This window comes from Leuciscus leuciscus (assembly GCF_965113295.1).
Source record: "Leuciscus leuciscus genome assembly, chromosome: 15".
Lineage (NCBI taxonomy): Eukaryota > Metazoa > Chordata > Actinopteri > Cypriniformes > Leuciscidae > Leuciscus > Leuciscus leuciscus.
Window position 1 is genome coordinate 17,855,695 of NC_138739.1, and position 17,569 is coordinate 17,873,263.

Sequence of the window (17,569 nt, forward strand, 5' to 3'; positions counted from 1 at the left end):
TAGTATAAGTAGTAAAAAATTACCATTATGCTGAATATTCTTGTACTTCACTTTTGCTTGTTCCCATGTTCTAGTGTGGGGACTCTGACATTACAATGAACAAAGTAATTTCATAATTGTTAAAATTCAAAAATATAGGCTATAAGTGATAAAAACATATACCTCTGGATCCGTCGGCACCATTTAACTATTAAACTCTGTGTATTATTTCATAATCTTCTTCTACTTCTTCTACATCCATAATTCTGAAAAGCCTAGCAGAAATCGTTTAAATGGTTAGTTTTTACCAACAAACTGGAGTAGAAACAAAATTAGGCTAGCCTATATTATTCGAAACTTGATACAAAAACTGCCTCTTGTGATTAACATTTTTGTTGAAAGTTCTCTTTGTGTTAATTTTTAATTAATGAATTCAACTATTTGATTAAATTAGCGCTATTTTAGTTTTTCCGAAAATATTTTATTACAAACTTGATAGGATAAAAAAAAAATTGTTAAACGTTTTAAGTGTTGATTTTGATTATTAAATAAATTTGATAAACTCGTTGATTAAACTAGCACTATTTTTGTGTTTCCAAACATGATTCTGTTATAAAAACTTGATATAAAAACGGCCTTATGTGCGATTTAAATGAGTTAATCGTTTTATTTGAGTGTTTATTAGTAAATAAATTTGCTTAACTAAGTGATTAAAGTGCTATTTTCATTTTCCCGAAAATTTTAATGAAGGTGTTTAGGGAAAATTAATTAAATTGATTGAAAAGTCTAATATTAATCCAATAAAAAGGTAGGACTGAGGTAGGCTAAGTTTACTTTTGGCTATAAGAAATAGGCTATAGGACCCTATAAGTGAAAGTGCAAGCCCGGCCAAAAATACATTTCTGCCTACTCCACTGATGCCTATATCTAAAATATTCAGTTTACAAGTTGTTAATATTCTTAAATATATCTGAAATATTAAGAAATCTATTCTGAAAAGGCACCTTTACAATTTTTTTATATCTCAGACATTTCCTATATTTTATAGAGAAATGTAGAGAGTACATTAGATTAAACATTACTTGGTGTAAGATTACTTCATTAATGTGTAATATTAATTATGTTGACTTATAACATAAGATTTCTGTTAATTTAGGCATGGGGAAAAGAACGAACCCTTCCATCAAGATGTTTGCCTTCTTTCATCTCCCAGAGATTGCAACAGTATGAACAAAATGTATGGGTTTATCAATTTTTAGATGTTCGATTTTTTTGAAAATATTGTCAAAGTATTTACATTTTTTTAAATAATCATTTGACATTTCCTTAGAATCACAATAATGATGGCCACCTACACCAAGCGGTCAAGCCAGTGTTGGAGGCAGGTCGAAGTCTTGATGTTATGCAAACTTTTCAGAGATAAGACCATCTTCCTCCAGCCATCAATTAATATAATAGATGAAAAAGAGACAACAGATGGGTAAGTGCTGCTATGAGCTGTAGTCGTAGCGTGTATGCTTTCCCTATCAAACTACACTAATTTCTGTGATAAAACAACATGCGGTCATATCAGTTTTTATTGCTTCTAGTCAGAGCTATTGCTGTTTTGGTGCCGCTAGAGGCGTAAGCTTCCCCCAATAGATCTGTTGCAAACACAATGTGCAAATATGTTGTTGCTGCTCCAGCTTGGGGTGATGCGTCCCTCATAAGATTGGATCTACAGTGCTCGACATATGCTGCTAACATCAGGATGTAATAACCATTCTACCAGGATCAGTTGTGTGGAAGAAAAAAAAAAAAAAGAAAGAAAAAAAAGTTGGTTTCTACAGAAGTAAACACAACCAAGTATAACAGGGATATGACATCATTGACAGGTGACAGTACCTACATCAAGTAATACACTTGTCTAGTGATCCGGAATTCATGCATCTACTTATCATGCCTAAATGCATCACGCTCGTTGCATTAATCCATCCAGCTGTTATTGGTGACGCAGATGCTAAAGCTCTGTATGTCATTAATTATGGATCAAGAACACCCATAAGGAACCAGACCCACAAAGATAAATTGTTTAATAAACCCAAGTAATTTTGCCAAAGTGTTCTCATCTGAACTGCTGTTAAGATAATAGTTTGGTAAAGTCAGTGTTTCTCTTCTTCCCACAAACTATAATGAAACTCCAGAGAGCAACTAAACCACCAACATCCGCTGCATCAGTCACTAAAAGCTTTTCAGCAAGAGATGATCGAGTGCAAGAACAATCTGAATGCTTTACACCGGCAAAACATGTACAGTGTGCAAATATAGCAGCAAGTGATTAACATTCTTGAAGATCACGGTGCATGCAGTTATATTAATATATATAAACAAGTGTTTTAATTTTCTCTTGCAACCATCAAGGAAGACTGAAGAGATTAATGACTTCTGAAGTAATATGATTCTCTTCGGCAGTATTAATGTTTTCAATATTACTTTAAATGAATTTTGTAGCATTTAGATTTGATTTTTGATGTTTTTATATGATCCTGAATGCCACTGTGTGATTGATTTTGACTAAAGATAAAAAGGTACACAACCAAACTGAAATTTCAGAATCATAAGATATTAAATGGATTTTTACCAGGCTCATGTTTTGTTTTCTTTCTTTTCTTCTGGCTATAATGGCCTGTTCGCTCCAGCTGTAGATTTTGTAACAATTAATACACATCTTTTGTGCATCCTGATGACATAAGAGTATCTGCAAGCAACATATAAATTGCAAATATTACATTATATTATATCCTAATATGTTTTACCAGTGACTGATTGTTTTTTGGATGCTTTCAGAGTGCTGGTGTACAGCAGCGTATGACTCTCAGCATCTGTACACTGCTTTGGCTCCCTCTTGTGACAGAATATGAAAACATATTCTGTTTTTAACGCCCTCTCAATGTGATATCATATGTGTATGAATACTACAGTACATTAATTAATAAATCAGACAGAGTCCGGGGAAGAGCTGGACGAAGGAATGGTTAAAATTAGCAGTTTATTGAATAACCATATTGCTTCTTTTCTCGATGCTCGGTCGGATTGAATCTGATCAGCACAAATTCAGTTAGGCAAAGGAAAATTACTTCCACAACATGTGACGTTACAAACCTTGAGATGGAGACATTTTATCATTAACACAGCACAGAACTAACTAGTAATATAAAAATATAATTGAAAAGCAAATAAAAAAAAGGTAAATAAAATAATAATTAAAATGAAATACATAAATACATATATATACAGAAAGAGAGAGATAAAGTAACATGAAAGAGATTAATAAAACATAAATTAATTTTTTTTCATTGAAGTCACAAACAAACACAGAGGTTGCAAATTCAGACTTGATCTCTAGATCATTTATCCACATCCTTCTCTAAATTATATATGAAAACATTTTATTACATGTATTGATGAAAAAGCAAGCAATCCTTCATAATCATGATCACAAGCATTTGGCTCAAGAGTTCAGGCCGAACTCTTCCCTTCTACATGTCTTTAAATGGACAGGTCTCTTCTGTCATACCAGCGCTGGTTAAAGAGTAATGCGTCGATAATAGACAGCCATCTTACAAGATAAGTGATCAGACAAAGCAAAACCATTCTCACTGTAATGTATATATTATCCGGAGACGTGTAATCTGCTTTCATCATTACACTGATTATATCAGCTTTATATTTCCTCGAGGCCCAATGAAATCTAACTATTCTCCAAACTAATGGATGATATCCAAAACATGCTGACTAGTAATTTCCCAGTGCTCAATTCAGAAAAAAAAATATATACTTCCTTTACTTATACATATAGAACAGATATTGAAGAACTACTACTGCAAAAATCCACTGAAATGACCACTAGATATATATGTGTGTGTGTGTGTGTGTTATTTTTACCTTAAAATCTTAAAACTTTATTTCTAGGATCAAATAAATTTTCTCCACAACATTCACATGGAACACCCAAACAAGAGGAACACACACTCGTTACTCTGCTCGACCAGATCTGAGGACTGTAAATGTTGTAAATAAAAGAAAGAATAGCTACTATAATAATTGATGTTTTACTCACCAGTGTCGCTCAAATTGAATCTCTTATGTGTGGTCTTTTTGCTGTTGATGATCTGTAGTTTATAATGTCCATAATCTTCAGTTCTGATGTTTGTGATGGTCAGAGATCCAGTCTCGTCCAGCTTCACTCTGCCGGCGAATCTCTCATCAGTTTTAGCTGTCCTTGTAGCATTTATAGCAACGAGACTCTTTTTAGCATCTTTGTATGGACACAGATAAAGAGTCCAATTGCTGTTGCGAATTTCAGTCAACTAGTAGCCTAGTTGTATCATTTCTTCCAAGACTGCCCTCTCTAACCGGTAGGCGTGGCTTGGGAGTGGCCTCATAGGGCAGCGAAGCAAGTGCATTCTGGGAGTTGTTGTCTTTCATCCATATGAGCCAAAAATACATGTTCTGGCTTTTCTATCTAGAAGGCACCAGCTTCTAAAATAATTTCACATTTCTGCTACATAAATGACAAATACACATTAATCTTTCCAGCAGTGAAATATCCCTTTAAATTAAAAACAGGGGCCTGCTATTCTCTCCCTCCTCTGCTAGCCTTTACCAGATACTTCAATAATATTGTCTTTTCTCTTTTGCAGGAACAGAACATGGATATGGTTTAGGGGGGTTCTTCTTCGGGCAGTTACTACCTCTCATTATGTTTGGGGGGTTGGTGCTAAAGCTCATAAATCATTCATTATGGATCATGAACACCCATAAGGAACCAGACCAGCAAAGATAAATTGTTTAATAAACCCAAGTAATTTTGCCAAAGTGTTCTCATCTGAACTGCTGTTAAGATAATAGTTTGGTAAAGTCAGTGTTTCTCTTCTTCCCACAAACTATAATGAAACTCCAGAGAGCAACTAAACCACCAACATCCGCTGCATCAGTCACTAAAAGCTTTTCAGCAAGAGATGATCGAGTGTAATAGAACAATCTGAATGCTTTACATCAGCAAAACATGTACAGTGTGCAGATATAGCAGCAAGTGATTAACATTCTTGAAGATCACGGTGCATGCAGTTATATTAATATATATAAACAAGTGTTTCAATTTTTCTTGCAACCATCAGGGAAGACTGAAGAGATGAATGACTTCTGAAGTAATATGATTCCCTTCGGCAGTATTAATGTTTTCAATATTACTTTAAATTAATTTTGCAGCATTTAGATTTGATTTTTGATGTTTTTGTTATGATCCTGAATGCCACTGTGTGATTGATTTTGACTAAAGATAAAAAGGTACACAACCAAACTGAAATTTCAGAATCATAAGATATTAAATGGATTTTTACCAGGCTCATGTTTTGTTTTCTTTCTTTTCTTCTGGCTATAATGGCCTGTTCGCTCCAGCTGTAGATTTTGTAGCAATTAATACACATCTTTTGTGCATCCTGATGACATAAGAGTATCTGCAAGCAACATATAAATTGCAAATATTACATTATATTATATCCTAATATGTTTTACCAGCGACTGATTGTTTTTTGGATGCTTTCAGAGTGCTGGTGTACAGCAGCGTATGACTCTCAGCATACGGTCAGCATCTGTACACTGCTTTGGCTCCCTCTTGTGACAGAATATGAAAACATATTCTGTTTTTAACACTCTCTCTCTATGTGATATCATATGAATACTACAGTACATTAATTAATAAATCAGACAGAGTCCAGGGAAAAGCAGGACGAAGGAATGGTTAAAATTAGCAGTTTATTGAATAACCATATTGCGTCGGATTGAATCTGATCAGCACAAATTCAGTTAGGCAAAGGAAAATTACTGTTTCACAACATGTGACGTTACAAACCTTGAGATGGAGACATTTTATCTTTAACACAGCACAGAACTAACTAATAATAGAACAATGTAATTGAAAAGCAAATAAAAAAGGTAAATAAATTAATAATTAAAATGAAATACATATGATATATACAGAAAGAGAGATAAAGTAACATGAAAGAGATTAATAAAACATAAATTGTTTTTTCATTGAAGCCACAAACAAACAAAGAGGTTGTCAAAAATCTAATTTGATCTCTAGATCATTTATCCACATCCCTCTATAAATTATATATGAAAACATTTTATTACATGCATCGGTGAAAAAGCAAGCAATCCTTCATAATCATGATCACAAACATGCTTTGTAAAGCTCAGGTGATCAGGCCGAACTCTTCCCTTCTACATGTCCTTTAAATGGACAGGTCTCTCCTGTCATACCAGCGCTGGTTAAAGAGTAATGCGTCGATAATAGACTGTCATCTTACAAAATAAGTGATCAGACAAAGCAAATCCATTCTCACTGTAATGTAATGTACATATTATCCGGAGACTGAGAATCTGCTTTCTTCATTACACTGATAATATCAGCTTTATATTTCCTCGAGGCCCAATGAAATCTAACTATTCTCCAAACTAATGGATGATATTCAAAACCTGATGACTAGTAATTTCCCAGTGCTTTCTTAAAAAACTAAAAAACAGACTATTGTACAAAACACTGCCAAATGTGATATTTTACAGTACAATCTGTCTCTTGGTGGATGTATTCATATCCTCATCCTCAGTTAAGGATCTGGCTGAACTGTCTGATAGCAATACTGTGTGTCATTTAAAATGTACATTCCTCGTGCTTGTAAAACAGCATTATTATCCGAGAAATATGTCTAAGCTGCAACATATGCTCTCATTGTCAAGTTCACGACCTTATGTCTAGATTATTGTAATGCAGGTTTATAAAAAAAAAAACTCCAGCTGGTCCAAACCGCATCAGCTAGATTGCTTACTAGAAGTATGGCCCTATTAGCCTTGTTTTGTTAACATTATTGGCTGCCTATTAAGTATTGAACACATTTTAAAAGTCTGCTGATGTCCCAGCTAGGATGTGACCAACTTTCAGTTTTTAATTCGATCGAAATAATTTGTTACCATTATTTCACCACTTGTTATTTCACGATAGAAACATCATTTAATGCTTCAAAGCAAAAATGCGTTCTGTGTGAATGGCCCTTTAGAGTGTTTTCAGTTAAACACACTCCCGTCTTTAACTCCTGTTTTTTAACCTGCTGTCAGTCATGTGCTCATCATCACCAAGGCTTTATTCCAACTTTTTCCACCTACTTGGTTTGACCATTATTAAGTAAAACGGTTGTGCGCTCGGCGCATAAACTAAAAGGGTTGTCTCTATTCCCTTAATGAGTAATGGTGTGTTTTGGGCTTGAGTGAGTCTCATCTCCCATTCCCTTTAAAAGCTAGTTGCGCTCGCGACGATAATAAAAGTTCGGCTGCTCTGCCTCAGCAGTCTAACAGGGCTAGGTGGTGTCAAAATGATTGAGATGGCCAATCAAATCAAAGAAGGCATGGCCTACTATTCACAGAGGACAAGTGCAAAATCAAAAAAATATTTGGTCCCCCCAATTTTCACTTTCTCACTTGCACTAGATGTTTTTTAGAGGCTCATAATATCAGAAATATTTTTTTGTTGTCGTAGATGGAGCTCAAATGTTGATGATGTCATAGTGATTGACACTGGTGGGTGTGTCTTATCTCAAACTGGAGTTGTTCCCTCCTGCTTATCCTCTCGAACATATTCTTTCAACAACGGCGTCGATGCAGTCACTGATTCGTTCTCTTGGCTTCCAGTGGCTTATGAAATACAGAGACAATGACTGTTTTTGCATATACATCTACATATAAATGTTGTTACAGTTACACAATCTCAAAGAAGACACAAGATTTCATTAAAAATGTGGAAAATAACAGAAAATAAAAGACAGAAATCAGGTCTTTGGGAGCTCCAGATAATATTCTTACATTATGAATAGATGTTTTTCTCTTGAAAACCTCTATTAAACAAAAATAATAGAGTAGGATACTGAGACTTTATTAATTTTCCTATTTGGTTCAGAAGATGAAGACGTGGTAAATGAAGTAGAAGATTATCAGTGAATAATGACTTAAATTTTAGGCCCAGATTTACCAACAGCTTGCACCAGCAAAAACCCTCTTTTGGCATAAAAAAAAAAAAAAACCTACTATCAAGATTTACTAAAGACACACAGTGAAAAGTTGTGGACACTTATACCTTATTTCATATGCATTTGTAGGAGTTTCCATTTCAGACGCAAAATTTATGGGAGGAGAGTATTCGAATTAATCACGAAAGGTATTTGTACCATTATTTAACGGCCAAAAAAGCACGTCTTAAACCAGACGCTAATTTGTGCTGATCTTGGTAGATCTTGGTTAAAGTTGGTCATCATAGAAATGATCCGGCTTTAATTTGTGCGCCGTCAGTAGATCACGGGCAGAACTTTGCGCTTTAATGGGATTGCGCTCACGCTAATTTGCCCTGTTTAGTAAATCTGGCTCAGAATGTGTTATTGCTCTGAAAAACGTGATAAGTGGGCAGTGGCATGGAAAAAACAAGCAAGGTAATGAGATGTGTTTTTTTAAAACTTGAACTTCTTTTTATTTCATTGCTAGAATCGAGCGCAGTGGTTAAACATGTCTGTCTAGCGAGTGTTTAAATAGAAAAACTATGGAAAAGCAACAAAGTGGAATGGAAAAATTTGTTCTATGAACTGGCCTTAGGGGGTTAGAAACTCCTACAGACACTACCATCTGTATGGGATTGCGCTCTCATGCTAATTTGCCCTGTTTACTAAATCTGGCCTTAGTCTGTTCCTCACAAAAACATCATAAGACTATTGAACTATAGTACTGTCCATTTTATGAATGTGAACTGTTCCTACTGGAGTTTAATTTGCTGTAATGACCAGGTGACTGTATATTTTCCCTCACTTAATAAATACAGAACAGATATTGAAGAATTACTACTGCAAAAATCCACTGAAATGACCACTGTACTGTATATAAACCACAGTTTTTTTTCATTACAAGAACTTTTAAAAAACTTTACTCCAGGATGAAATTGATTCAGATTTTCAATGTGCTCCACAACACTCACACGGAACGTAAAAACAATGAGGAACACATACTTGGAATTCTGCTCGACCAATCAGATTTAAGGACCGGAAATGTTGTATAAATAAATATTTAGTTACTATTAAATGTTGTTCTACTCACCAGTGACAGTCACATTGAATCTCCTGCATGTGGTCTCTTTGGAGTTGATGATCTGTAGTTTATAATGTCCAGAGTGTGTAGGACTGATGTTCGTGATGGTCAGAGATCCAGTCTCGTCCAGCTTCACTCTGCCAGCGAATCTCTCATCAGTTTTAAATGTCCTTGTAGCATTTATAGCAACGAGACTCTTTTCAGCTCCAAACATCCACAGCAACAGATCATCTTCCTGTATTTTAGCAGTATTCTTGAGAGTGGTAGAACTTCCCTCCGCCACTGACCGTGGATCCACTTAATGTCAAAAAAAAAAAGAGAGAAATGCAGAATTCAGTTTGCCGTTTCAAAATACATTTAGATTACATCTTTTAAGCTAGTCTGAAATGTACCAAGAATTTAATTTTAATTTCGTATCATTTTATACAAAGCTAACTTAATGGAATAGATTTCCAATGTCCTCTTTTGGTCCCCAATGTATGTGACTGGATGGAAAATCATGCTGTTATCTCCAAAATGCAAATATGCTGCGAATACACCACGACAAAGAGTTTGACAGTTACAGATGGTTTAACCGAGTGTAAACTTGTGTTCATTTCAGCTCACTTATATTGCACTTATATAAAATATATAGTTTTTACAGTTTTTAAATGTGAAAACTATTATGTAACACTGGCTTAATAAAGAAGCTATAGGAATGTTTTGTAGTATATATTAAGAGAATAATCTCTTAGGCCTTTTATGAGAATAAAGTCAATGTTTTGAGATTAAAATCATAGTATTATACGATTAAAGTCATATGGAAAGGAAAATAACATCAAAGTGAAGTAGAGCAGGGGATCACAAATCATAAAGTACAATATTATGTATTACTTGCATGTTTGAGCCATAGTATTAAACTTTAATTTCTGATTCCTGATTATGCCTTTCTCATAATATTGTTTATTCGTGCACGATTATGCCTTTAATCTCCTATTTTTATCACTTTATTCTCATAACATTATGACTTTATTCTTAAAATCTGAGTTTTTTTTTATTGTAGCATGGTACTAAACATGGTAATTAAAATCTACATGTAAAATTTGGTTTAATTTAGAGGGGTTACATCTAAATTGTTCACACAGTGCATGATCATTAACACACTTAAGGACTTGATAAACTCACCAGCCACGGACACGATGAATCTCTTGTATTTGGTTCTTCTGCCGCTGCTGATCTTTAGTATATAGAGTCCAGAGTGAATGGTTCTGATGTCTGTGATGGTGAGATCTCCAGTCTTATTCAGCTTCAGATTGCCTCTGAATCTCCCATCCACACTATCATCTATCACTTTATTCGTTTCAGCAATGAGTTTGTCTTTATGTTCATCTTCATAATACCACTCTATCTTATCATGTAGTTTAGTACCAGTGAGTAGTACTGGTGAATCTCCCTCCTCCACTGACACTTTATTCTCTTCAAGTGTCACAGCAACACATAGAAACAGACAGTCATGCGTTCAAGAGATCAAGTTAGTGTGCAAGTGGACATCTCAATTACATAAAAAAAAATCTGAATGAATATCTGAATGACAGACAACAAAAATTCAGATATGGGGATAAAATTCATAAATCCAGAGCAGCAATATGCCCATCCGATCTTGAAAAATTCACGTACATTGAACTAAGCATTATGGAGCTGTTGTATTTTACTCTTAATTCTGGATACCTAATTACTTATTGCAGCATGATCAATGAAGCAGAAACCTTTATATAGTGATCTACTGTAGCATAATAAAGCAGGGGTTCTCAACTCCAGTCCTCAGGACCCACTGCTCTGCACATTTTGTATGTCTCTCTTATCTGACACACTCAGTTCAGTTCATGGAGTCTCTCCTAATGAGCTGATGATCTGATTCAGGTGTGTTAAATAAGGGAGACATACAAAATGTGCAGAGCAGTGGGTCCCGAGGACTGGAGTTGAGAACCACTGTAATAAAGCACATTGTTTTTGTCTCTCTATATTGAGCTCTAAAACTCACCAATTTGTTTTTGTAGCTCAGAGATCTTGCGACGATAGTAAATCACAACAGCAGCTAAAATGGCAGCCACCAGTAGAGTAGCAACAACAATCCCTGCTATAGCACCTGGAGACAGACCCGGATCTGAAACAGCTAAAGAGAGACAGTCATCATTAATGTGAGAGTGAATGTCAGTCTGAAATTTAATCTGATTCAGTTTGAAGCAGATCATTTCTCTGTATTTAAATCATATTATTATGAGAGAAGCCTTACATGTCACAGTGTCTGGGTTGTGTTCTTTGGGTCACCACTAGATGTCCTCCTTCCCCACAGTGTCTGTCACATTCGAACTACATTCCCCATGATCCTTGTCTCTTCATTGCACTCAGCTGTCCCTTGTCACTCATTATTACACTCAGCCAATTCCCCATTAGCATTGTCACTTACCTGTGTATTTATACCCTGTCTGTTTTAGTATGTGTTACGGAGTCCTTGTTGTATATCACGCCACTTCTGTGTCCTGTTCCTGACTGTTCTTGTTTTTGTGTCTCATGTTGGATTGCTTATTTGGATTTTGGATTTCTGCCTGGAGGACTACGATTTGGATTACCCTTAATAAATGATTATACTGCTATTGGATCTTCCCTGGTTTCATTAAGTGTGGATCGTGACATTACATTTCTACGATTAGTTACCATGATGATTTTCTGACATATTTCATGTGTATTGCTCAGTGTCTCTGCAGGTGCTCGATGTTGAAATAAGTTGTATGTTCACAAAACATAAATATGACAGTTAATGAGATTACATGGAATTATTTCAAATATACGCTGCTGTGAATTAATAGACACTATATTTATCATGATTCAAGACTGAGAGGTGTCAGTCGGTTAATATGTACAAATAAGTTGTAATTTATTGTGATACAGACAAGAACAACATTATGTTATATTATTAATTATTATATTACAATTAAAATCTATAATATTAATTATTATAATTATACTTTTTAAAATGCTCATAATCAGATAACAGTTACTTTTTATGGATTACATGATTAGATATTATTCACACAATGGCAGTAAATTATTCATAATTCAATTCTCTCTAATTATTTTTACTCTTTTGAATTTCCCTTTCTAAAAAATCCCACTGCATGTCATATTATTTAGTTTTGACTATTCACAATATAGAATGGCGATGTAAATAAATTTGTGACACTTCTAAATTTGGAGACAAAGGCACATTGCTGTTTTCATGTTTATTATTGTTTGTTCATGTAATGCAGGGATTTCCAAACTTTTTTTTGGTCAAACAAACCCCTTTGACCTAAAATATTTACTTGGAGACCACTGTAATTTTAAACGAGTTAGTTAAAAAAATGATCTAAAAGTAATCAAAAACTAGTCAGAGCACATTACCTAAAAAATTTGTAATCCTGATTACATTACTAATTTACTAACAATTTTCGTAGTGTATTTTGTAATCAGTAACGGACTACAATTTGCAAATAATCTGTCCAGGACTGAACATCGTTATGAACATTTTGACCGATAATCTATAATCATAAAACCGATAACCTATATATTGCCCAATAAATCTAAAGTGTCTAGTGCGCATCTGAGATGTGTCTCAGCTGAAATAAATAATCCATTATTTATGAGCTTTAATATATCGGACAAATTTTCTTATCAGGCAGACAACGATAACATTAAAATTGAACATATATAGGCCGGATATATTATGCATCCCTATAAACAAGTGTGAAATATTTGCTCCACTTCCTTCTAAAGGGGTTTGCACTCAAGAATCTACTCCAAGTTTCTGATCTAATTATTGATTATGTCATCATTACATTGAAAGACTTGCTCTTTACAGACTCACAGTTACTCACTATTGACAGAAAGAAGGAATCGCTGTGAGCTCTCACGGCCTCTGATCTGTAGTTCATAAAGTCCACTGTGTTCGGTTCTGATGTTTGTGATGGTCAGAGATCCAGTTTGATGATCCAGCTTCAGTCTGTCTCTGAATCTCTCATCAGCTTCGTTTAGTGAGGTCTCTTTAGTTTCCACATCAATTTTAGCCAGGAGAATGCCTTCATCTCCAAACCACCACACGATCAGATCATCTCTCTGTACTTCAACATCAGTCTTTAGAGTTACAGACTCTCCCTCCTTCACTGACACTGACTTCACTTCATCCGTCTTACCAACCACACCTGGAAACAAGCAGAAACAGTTTCTCAGCAAGAGATTAAACCTATAATGCATTTACTCTGTATCTGGAAAGAGTACATTTAAATTAATTGTACATGTAATGTATATATAGGCATCATTTCAGATATTTACAGCTTTTAATTGTTGAAGAGAAATGTTAATAATAAAGCTAATAAAAAGCATATGTCTGCTCGTATTAGTACATAAGATCATAAACATTGACGTGTTGACAGATAACAGATCACACTGTCATGTGACACAGAAAGAAACATCATATTACTGTCTCAGTTTGAGTGAACTGATTCACATATAATATGTGTGCATAAATATAGACCTTATAAATTAAGTAATTTCATACAAGTAAAAATGAGTGGGTCACTCTTGCAAATGTTTTAGGTAACACTTTATCTTAAGGTGATGTGGTTACACGTTACTACATGTGGTTACTATAGTAATAACAGTACATTGTGCATAATTACAATTAACTAAACCCTAAACCAACTCTAGAGTATGTAGTTAATTAATATTACTCAGTTCTTATTTGAGTAACAAAGTAACAACGTCACCTTAAAATAAAGTGTAACCATGTTTTATAATAGCCTATATAACATATTTGATGTCTCTTGTGGTGTCCGAGATGGTTTATTATAAATAATAGAATGATCTAATTAATACAGAGACAGTGCTAATCTAAACCGGATCATTGTTACATTGAAAGACATATGAGATAGCCTACTCACCAAAGACAGTAACATTAAATATCTTTATCGTAGTCTTTTCTCTAGAGATAGAGAGTTTATATTGTCCCGAATGTCTGATTCTGGTGTTTCTGATGGTGAGAGATCCAGTGTTTTGGTCCACCTGTAATCTGCCTCTGAATCCCGCATCATCGGTGAAATAAATGGAGTTCAAGTCGCCCTTTCTCGTTATTTGAGATATGACAGAATCTTTAGGTCCAAACAGCCACAGTATGGTATCATCGTTCCGTATGTCAGTGAGATCAGTGTGTAGAGTGACAGAATCTCCCTCCATCACAGCCTCCGTCTCTGCACCACACACACCTAGAGCAGAAACCATCAGTTTTACAGATAGCCTACAGATCATAGGCCTACATCATGTATTTTTCCTGATGTAAGGAATGGTGTTCAAAATACAATTCATATAAAAAAGCTAACTTTACGGGTTATGGTAGAATTGGTTAGACCCTGTAAATGAGCAAATTCCAGAAATAATAGGAATTACAGCAAATGCAATTTTTTTTTTTTTTTTTGCTAGACAAATTGGGTATGCTGGGTAGGAGGGCGTGGTGAGAAAAATGTTCTTTCCACGATATCGACCGGCAACTGACTTAATGCGATTTGCAATTGCAATAACACAAACAACCACATTTGCCACATTTTAAGTGTTGGAACAACCGCATTTGCCACATTATTTATTAGTCTCTGTTCGGCGCCATTTCCCCTATTCAACGCACAGGCTGCCGGTGTCTAATAGAAAACCGAAAGCTAAACAGAAATACATTACTTACCGTCCATGAAAAACAAGATTAGAAAGAGCAATAACATGTTCTGCACGTTAGAGATGCGTAGAATCTTAATCAAATCCCGCAATCTCCGCTGTGTTTCAGAACCGCACAGCCGACTGACATGCGTGAATGAGTCACACAAAAAAAGTAAACAGAGAGACGTTTTTGCCAACTGAGAATTGCGATTTTCTATGACGATGAGGACTATCCTTGAGAGGAATTTAGGGACAAGCAAAACAGTATCTATAGGCTATACGTCGTTTGCCGATGCAGTAACTTCTGGGAATTACTGAAGAGAAAAAGGTGCGTGCACGTCCTCTAGGTGAGGGAGGGCTGTTTTCGAGAAGTCGTGTTATATGGTTCATAAATCATAAGTCCCTTTTGTTGGAGCAAGATTACGCTGTATTGGCGGGCGCCTTCTTACTCCTCTCAAATGCGCGACTCGATTCGTCTGTGTTTGATGAGGATGAATGAATAGCATGGTAGTTCATGTTTGATATTAAACGTTTAATGGACTTATTCAATTTATTTACTATATTACCCCTCCACATGTTAATTTTTGGCGGTAAGAAAACTTTTTCGATGTCAACAAAATAGCATGCCATCCACTTATGTCAATCATAATCGTTACTAGGCAACCAGCAATGGGAACGCCTGCTAGAGAACTCTCTGGGCACTGACGACATGCAGCGACAAAAGTGAACGGGAGAACGAGACATTGCCAGATATTATTTACAGAGTTGTTAGAGTGTTTGGCAAACGGCTAGGGAATATGGTTAACGCTTTTGTTTTGTTCTGTGTGTGCTTGTGTCGTCTGGTTGGTAAGTTATTAATGTTTTATGACTTCACTTATTGTTCTTTTAGATACTATCCGTTTAAAAGTCAGGATTGTTTTACTGTTGTTTCAGTAATAATATTTTTTTTAAAAGTCATCTTTAATATCTTTACAAAAACAATTTGATTTATTAGTTTAGGAGCCTGGAGTGTAATTTTGTTGAACGAATACTATAAATGTAGGCGACCAAAACAAAGTCTGAACTTCGAACGAAATTGAAATAAATTTTATATCATATGTTTTCAACATTCATTTATCTTAAGGTGCTTTATAACATTTCTTAATATAATATTTAATTTTCTCATTGCAAATTATATTACTCCATGATCCAATCAGTAAATATAACATGTAAACTGAATAACATTAAATCAGCTGATCCACAGATGAGTGTTTTATTGTTTCACTTCTGTTAGTACACAAAATCTAGTGCTAAATAAATATCACGTGACACTCAAAGAGAAGAATTGCTTGTGTCCATTAATGAGGAACAAATAATTTCAGAACCACCCAAAACAGCTTGACTGCCATGTATGAGTTCTGCAGTCTTGCAAATGCTCTTATTATATATTCAACAGCATAAGATATTTATTGTACATAGGGATGTATTATGGATTGGGTCCAACGCCGAGGGGCCCTTGATTATCGGATGCTGTCCAGAAATGTATTTAATATGTGTGCCTCGGAGCCTTTTCTCAATTTGTCTCTATAATTTATTTAATATTTCAATAACGGTTTTGTTATACTGAACAGACAGATTGTGGCTTGTGACACAACAATTACACAATATGGCTGTTCAGTATAACAAAACCGTTATTGAAATATTAAATAAATTATAGAGAAAAGTTGAGAAAAGGCTTCGTATTTCGTTGAACGGGCCTTTAGTCTGTGACAAAATATATTTCTTGTTTGTTTTCCAGATGTGACAGATGCAGTGAAGTCAGTGTCAGTGATGGAGGGAGATTCTGTCACTCTAAACACTGATGTTACTGAAACACAGCAATATTTGATGATACAGTGGACGTTCGGAAGCACAAGAATCGCTGAAGTCAACAGACTCACACAAACCAGCTCTACGTATGATGAGAGATTCAGAAACAGACTGAAACTGGACGATCAAACCGGATCTCTGACCATCACAAACATCAGAACCACAGACTCTGGACTTTATCAACTAACAATTCTCAGTGGAGAGACCAAATACACAAGTTTCAATGTTACTGTCAATAGTGAGTTGACCATTATGGTTTAATTTACTGACCATTCTTCATTTCAAATGTATCTTTGTCATTGTAATATTTTATTTTTAATTATTTGTTTTGTTTTCTATTCTTTTCAATATTCCTTACATCCACATTTTATGATATTGACTGCTTTAATTAAGATCAGAAGTGTGTGATGAGACTGACATCACAGTTATCTATCATTATCAGTGACTCCACAATATTCTTCATCATCAGAAAGATCATCAAGCTCAAATTGTGTGATGTCCAGCTGTGCTGTGAACAATTCAACCGTCAACCAGACTGAGGATGCCAACATTACTGAACTCTATCATCCAAGTTCAGGTACATCACTGATGATATTAGTGTTTATTTACAGAGCAGAACTCTGTTAGATGTGTTCAGGTAAATCAGTGTGATATTAGTTTTTCACTCTGAAATCCACTGTTAGTTCATAGTGGCCTGTGTAATGGAGCTAGTAGTCGCTGTGCAGGTAAACCTCACTCCCCTGATCTCAAGAAGCACACTAGCGATTGATGCTATGCTGCGGTCTTTTGCCTCCCACGCCGTAGACCACGGTTCGAATCCCACTCGGAGCGGGTCAGTAGGACTGGTTTCACCTGATCGAAG

General features: G+C 35.2%; 3 protein-coding genes and 1 long non-coding RNA gene across 7 annotated transcripts in view; 2 read left to right on the forward strand and 2 right to left on the reverse strand.

Annotated features, from left to right (window-relative positions):
* The window catches only part of LOC309476514, a 5,218-nt gene extending 3,761 nt beyond the window's left edge, over positions 1-1,457 (forward strand). The window contains exons 2-3 of the long non-coding RNA XR_014198226.1: positions 1,136-1,216; positions 1,310-1,457. This is a non-coding gene — a long non-coding RNA (uncharacterized lncRNA). The remainder of the gene's footprint in view (positions 1-1,135; positions 1,217-1,309) is intronic.
* Positions 1-6,618, reverse strand: part of LOC309474973 (uncharacterized protein) — a gene marked incomplete at its 5' end in the record, with an annotated part of 22,076 nt that extends 15,458 nt beyond the window's left edge. Inside the window, 2 exons of the mRNA XM_082137592.1 lie at positions 4,079-4,308; positions 6,587-6,618. Of these exons, the coding sequence (XP_081993718.1) occupies positions 4,079-4,308; positions 6,587-6,618 (262 nt within the window). The remainder of the gene's footprint in view (positions 1-4,078; positions 4,309-6,586) is intronic.
* On the reverse strand, positions 5,759-15,307 carry LOC309476030 (uncharacterized protein). The gene is made up of 7 exons (XM_082139135.1): positions 14,888-15,307; positions 14,100-14,420; positions 13,038-13,361; positions 11,165-11,296; positions 10,309-10,599; positions 9,154-9,441; positions 5,759-7,710 (listed from the first exon to the last, which is right to left on the reverse strand). The coding sequence occupies exons 1-7, from the start codon at positions 14,922-14,924 to the stop codon at positions 7,613-7,615; spliced, it is 1,491 nt and encodes a 496-aa protein (XP_081995261.1). The 5' UTR covers positions 14,925-15,307; the 3' UTR covers positions 5,759-7,612.
* A 173-nt stretch (positions 15,308-15,480) lies between these two features.
* Positions 15,481-17,569, forward strand: part of LOC309476227 (uncharacterized protein) — a 47,764-nt gene continuing 45,675 nt past the window's right edge. For 3 of the 4 annotated variants that reach the window (XR_014197974.1, XR_014197975.1, XR_014197976.1), the window contains exons 1-3: positions 15,481-15,705; positions 16,637-16,945; positions 17,150-17,284. The gene's annotated coding sequence lies outside the window, so the exon portion shown is untranslated. The remainder of the gene's footprint in view (positions 15,706-16,636; positions 16,946-17,149; positions 17,285-17,569) is intronic. The other variant, XR_014197977.1, reaches the window with a different exon arrangement.